Source organism: Nematolebias whitei, chromosome 18 (genome assembly GCF_014905685.2).
Source record: "Nematolebias whitei isolate Nwh7 chromosome 18, NemWhi1, whole genome shotgun sequence".
In the NCBI taxonomy this organism is placed as follows: Eukaryota; Metazoa; Chordata; class Actinopteri; order Cyprinodontiformes; family Rivulidae; genus Nematolebias; species Nematolebias whitei.
Window position 1 is genome coordinate 31,360,553 of NC_056515.1, and position 5,722 is coordinate 31,366,274.

At 44.9% G+C, this 5,722-nt stretch overlaps 3 protein-coding genes across 3 annotated transcripts in view; all 3 read left to right on the plus strand.

The window, feature by feature from the left end:
- Positions 1 to 324, plus strand: part of LOC119424551 (programmed cell death 1 ligand 1-like) — a 3,094-nt gene extending 2,770 nt beyond the window's left edge. The window contains exon 5 of the mRNA XM_037692038.1: positions 313 to 324. Within this exon, the coding sequence (XP_037547966.1) occupies positions 313 to 324 (12 nt within the window). The remainder of the gene's footprint in view (positions 1 to 312) is intronic.
- LOC119424642 (protein FAM163B-like) overlaps positions 1 to 5,722 on the plus strand; it is a 109,168-nt gene that overhangs the window by 23,476 nt on the left and 79,970 nt on the right. The gene's annotated exons all lie outside the window — the stretch shown is intronic.
- mpx (myeloid-specific peroxidase) lies at positions 1,031 to 5,637 on the plus strand. The gene is made up of 14 exons (XM_037692039.1): positions 1,031 to 1,094; positions 1,168 to 1,255; positions 1,397 to 1,572; positions 1,696 to 1,828; positions 2,274 to 2,403; positions 2,482 to 2,688; positions 2,772 to 3,135; positions 3,216 to 3,376; positions 4,101 to 4,359; positions 4,431 to 4,601; positions 4,696 to 4,933; positions 5,131 to 5,342; positions 5,436 to 5,473; positions 5,566 to 5,637. Exons 1-14 carry the CDS (start codon positions 1,031 to 1,033, stop codon positions 5,635 to 5,637), a joined length of 2,313 nt encoding a protein of 770 aa, XP_037547967.1.

Below are 5,722 nucleotides of genomic sequence, written 5' to 3' on the forward strand. Positions count from 1 at the left end.
ATCTATCTATCTATCTATCTATCTATCTATCTATCTATCTATCTATCTATCTATCTATCTATCTATCTATACATCTATCTATCTATACATCTATCTATCTATCTATCTATACATCTATCTATCTATACATCTATACATACATACACACAAATTAATCATTCATCATATTTCTTCAAGGCAATTGTCCTAAAGGAATTCCAAATTCTGGTGGAATTGACAGAAAGACACAACTTTAAGGCCGGAAGTTGGAAAAATGAATAATTAACATTATTTTCACCTTGTTTTAGTTTTGATGCTTTTTTACATTTGCAGAAAAACTGCTAAAACTTGTAATTTCTCTTTACTGTGGGTATAAAATCCAAAGAATTTACATTTTGCATTATGTTTGTTCAAAGCTTCAAGGAGCCGCAGACCAAGGACCAAAGAGCCGTGTGCGGCCCCAGAGCCGCAGGTTGCAGAGCCCTGGTCTAGACCATATTCATGAATAAAATGTGATGTGTTGATTAAATTTCTGCAACTGTTGGCACATTGGTGAAGCAGCTTGAGCTGTTGCCAAAGGTGCAAGAAGGTCTAGTTCTATACTTAGTTGCAGGCTTTCTGTGTGCAGTTCACGTTCTCCTCATACATGCATACATTCTCCTTCCTCTCAAAGACAAAAACACCAAAAACCCTACATGTTGGGTTGATTGCTGTTTTGTGTCTGTTTCTGACTAATATTCCATGTTTTATTTTTCTGTGGGTTTTCAAAACCAGATCATTGCACGTATAAGTCAACTGATCAGAAACAATAACTGATTAGATACAAGAGTGTTTCCTGCATCCAGACCAGGAAGAAGGGAGGACACTTCACTGCATGCAGCCTCAATGGCTAAACTCGTGGGAGGCCTCCCCTCCACCCTCTGCATAAAAGACGAGCTGCAGAGACAAACAGCATCACTCTGAGCAGAAATTTTCAAAGACACAGGTATCAACTCAATATTTTAACCTGTTTCTTTTGAATGCATTTTGACTGTGATTTTATTTTTCAGGGATGCTTTTCTCTGTTCTTCTTGTGCTGGGCGTCAGCCTGGTGCCCATTCACCCCAAACTTATTGGTAAATCCTTCCTTTCTACATGTTTGCTTGTTTTATTTATTTAAATTCTTACATTTCTAATCCTACTTTGAAGGGGGGAATCTTGGCAGTCCTTTTCTTCACCAATGCTTTGAGGAGGCAAAGAAAATAGTAGACGATGCGTACAAATACTCCAGAGAAGAGTAAGTTCACTACATCACATCCATCATATTTATAGAGATCAGTTTCATTTAAAAAGTCATAAAGTTTGAAAGTAAAAATAGCACAAATGATCCTTAAAGGTCACTGGTTCAGATTTTCTTGTTCAACATTTTGATCTCCAGGAGTCTGAGACGGGTCCGCAAAGATGTGGTGCAACCCCATGACGCTCTTCGTCTCCTGAAGCAGCCCCGGGGTGACACTCGCTCAGCTGTTCGCTCTGCAGACTACATGGTGCAAACCCTTCGTCTGGTCCATGACAAGGTCCATCGTGTGCATAAACGTTCTCTGAACGCAACAGGTCAGACATGAAGCATTGTTTTTGTGTCTTTCTCGTCTCTGAATAAAGTGTACTGGTCCAATGTCATGGCTCAAAGCTACATTTAATTAAGGCTAATGTAAATTCTTGAACTGTGTCTTTTAGATTTGCTCTCTGGAGAAGACCTGATAAAACTTGCACAGTTAACTGGGTGTGCGACTCGAGTCAGTCTTCCAAACTGTGGCACCACACCAAACCTGAACAAGTATCGCACAGCCACCAGCGTCTGCAACAACCTGTCAGTTTCCTTTAATTTTTAAATTCCAAATTGTATTTTTTTCCCCAGTATTTGAACTTCAAATTTTATATGATGCCTCCCCTCTCTGCTATTTGCCACCAGAGTAACAGACTTTTATTTATTTATTTTTTTTTTACATTTTTTTTTTTTTTAAATGGTCTTGATTTACATTTTTGTTTCAGAAGGTCTCTCTGGACTTTCGTACCTGATTATTTTCAGAGGAAAACCTTTAAAATGTCTTCTTTTTGGGGGTAAAATGAATAAATAAATAGCTTATTTCCACCAAAGTAGCTGAATGAAACTCAATAAGCTGAACTTACTTTCAAAAGAAGTTCTTGTGAAATGCACCTGAACATCTTGAGCCATAAACCACAAAAGATGTGTTCACTTCTGGGGGGGATTTCTCAAGCAGAGCTCAAACAGGAATATTTCTCATTTCTTTCAGAAAAAGCCCTCGTCTCGGAGCCTCCAACACCCCCTTCACCCGCTGGCGGCCGGCTGAGTACGACGACGGCATCTCCCAACCCAAAGGATGGAACAGAAACCGACGATTCAACAACTTTGTGCTCCCACTGGTACAGTATATCCCCGATTCTGACTGCTAAACATGAGTCTTTATTTGGATCTGATAAAGCATTCTTCTCCATTCTCAGGTGCGACAGGTGTCCAACAACATTTTAAGCACAACAGATGCCGACGTTGTCAGCGACAGAGATTTCACTCACATGGTGACCTTTTTCGGCCAGTGGAACGATCACGACCTCACCTTCACGCCCTTCTCGCCCAGCATCCGCTCTTTCAGCAACGGCGTGAACTGCGATGAGAGCTGCGAGCAAACCGAGCCGTGCACCCCCATCCCGGTTGGTTTCAAAACTCGGATGTGTAAAACGTTATTTCCACCCTTCCTAAATGTCTCATTCTCCCTCTTACTGTCTGCAAACAGATCCCTCCTGGCGACCCCCGCCTGCCTTCCCGCCCTGACAGCTGCCTCCCTGCCTTTAGGTCTGCCCCTGCTTGTGGAACGGGATACTCTGCGTATAATTTTGGTGGGGAGCCCAACAGGAGAGAGCAAATCAACGCCCTGACAGCCTTCCTGGACCTGGGGCAGGTGTATGGATCCGAGGAAAAGCTTGCACTGAGTCTTCGTAACCTCACTAGTGATGGTGGCCTGCTCGCTGTCAACACAGAGTTCAGGGATAACGGCCGAGAGCTGCTGCCCTTCCACCCTATGCAGGTGCAAATGTGTGCAACTCGCAAGAGAGTGACCAACGACAACAATGCCAGAGAGGTGCCCTGTTTCATTGCAGGTGAGCTTTACAAGACATATTCATTAAAATGTAAAACATTTTGTACGTGAGCTTGGTGTAATTTTTCTTTTTCTGAGCAGGTGATGTGCGCGTGGATGAAAACACCGCCCTGACTTCCATCCATACTTTGTTTGTACGTGAGCACAACCGTCTGGCTCGTGAGCTGAAGAGAATGAACCCCCAATGGGACAGTGAGACCATCTACCAGGAGGCCCGCAAGATCATGGGAGCTTACACGCAGGTAGACAACCAAGCGTTAGCATGTCGTTTCGTTAAAACCTGCCCCACTTCCTAGAGCTGTCATTTTTAACCCGGGCCCCAGCCTGACCTGAATTCAGCTAGGGCTGTGATAATGTGCTGGATGAGTGAGCCGCGTCGGTGTTGGGCTTTTGATTGCGTCAGCGAACACGCACAGCTGACAATCCAAATATATGGCAACGTGGTTTGCCATACATTCATCAGCCGCACTAGGCCATTTGACCGCGCGCTGACTGGCCTTGAAAGAAGTAAAAATAAAAGTTAATTTAATCTTCAGATGAGACTATACTGCCACTATACTGTGGACGTTCAGCCGCTGCACTCAGCGGATGACCCAAACAGGTGAAATCCCAAAATATCCTTCCAGGCATGTCAGAGCATGGTCCATGTCTGAATAATGCAGAATGCAGGCAGAAGCAGGGATTTAATGCTCTTTGATGGCCATGAAAGGACAAACACCTCCTCATCTCCGAGCTTCTTCCCCTTTTACTCAGCCGCACATGTCCACCGACTGTTAATAACTATATAAGCAGTCAAAGCTTAATTAAAAATGTCAGAGTTGGGGTGGGGTTAAGACCTGTAATTATTGTTAATTCATCGGGTTGGGTGGGGCTCGGAAATGATGGCTACGGGCTGGGACCAGTTCGGATTTTGGGGCCCGAATGCAACTCTACCACTTCCTCATTTGACATCTGTTTGTCCCTCAGGTGTTTGTGTTTAGGGACTATCTGCCACACATCGTTGGTGACGAAGCAATGCGCAGACAGCTCGGCCCTTACCCAGGCTACAACCCCAATGTTGACCCCAGCATCGCCAACGTCTTTGCAACCGCTGCTTACCGCTTTGCCCACTTGGCAATCCAGCCAGTTTTGTCCCGACTGGATGAAAACTACAGAGAGCACCCTCGCTTCCCGAGTGTCCCCCTGTTCAAGGCCTTCTTCACCCCCTGGAGGGTCGTCTTCGAGGGTGAGCTGCACAAAGGCAAGCTGGAATTATGTCTTGAAATGTCTCCCTTATGGTTTCCTGTCTTGTTCCAGGTGGGATTGATACATTCCTGCGTGGTCTAATCGCCCGTCCGGCTAAACTGAACACCCAGGATCACATGTTGGTCAACGCTCTGAGGGAGAGGTTGTTCCAGTTTGTACAACGTCTGACTCTGGATCTGGGCTCTCTCAACATGCAGCGCAGTCGTGATCATGGCCTGCCTGGTACCCACCTCACATGTCTCCACCCTTCTCCTTCGAATATCTCCTTTCCCTCATATTTGACCTCATTGTCTTTGCATACGGTTGACTCCTCCAGGCTACAACGAGTGGCGCAGGTTCTGTGGTCTGTCCCAGCCTCGTAACCAGGCAGAGCTGGGTCAGGTCCTGAACAACAACAACCTGGCCAGCAAACTGCTGCAGCTCTACGGTACGCCCGACAACATAGACGTGTGGCTTGGAGGCGTTGCAGAGCCATTTGTGGGCGGCGGCCGTGTGGGGCCTCTGTTTTCTTGCCTCATTGCAACCCAGTTCCAGAGGATCCGCCAGGGTGACAGGTACCTGCAATAAATATCAAACAGGCTCAGAAGTTTTCTGGAAAATCGTTGCTTGATGCACCGTTTAATTTCCATTCTTTGTTGCTTTATTTCTGATGGATTTTTGTGATGTATGAAATCCACCTTCAGCAAAAAGTTAGCATTTATTTAATGTCCTTTTGTCTACATTTCTGCTGTTTTATTTATGACCATTTCAGATTTTGGTACCAGAACCCGGGTGTCTTTACCTCCAGCCAGAGAGCTGCTGTTTCCTCTGCCACGTTGGCCAGAATCATCTGCGACAACACCGGCATCACATCTGTGCCCCGAGATGTTTTCAGCGTGGTCTCTAGCAGGAACCCGCAAGTGCAGTGTTCCAGCATCCCTCAGATGAGCCTGTCCGCCTGGAGGGAGAGACCCTCCTCCTTCGGTCAGGAAGCAAACTTTTACTCATTCAGTTCACTTGAGTTTGGCGTTGGATTCTTCTTTGTATGAAATGTGTACATATTGTTTGACATTACAGACTCTCCTGATCACCATTCAAAATCCAGTGAGGGAGAGGTCAGTTTTTGGCACCAGCTTTAAAGAAAAAACATAGAAAAAGTCTAGAAATTTGAAGTTTGACTTAATATTTTACGTTTATTGATCTACAGAATGTGGACCAGGTAGACAGTATGAAGCTGCAGGATCTTCTGAACCTCCAGAACAACAAGGTTTTCTATTAACTTCTTTTTTTGTTTGTTTCTTTTCACCCATTTTTATTTCCAGCTCACACAAAAGTTTGAGGTAAATCAAATGTCAGTTGGTAAT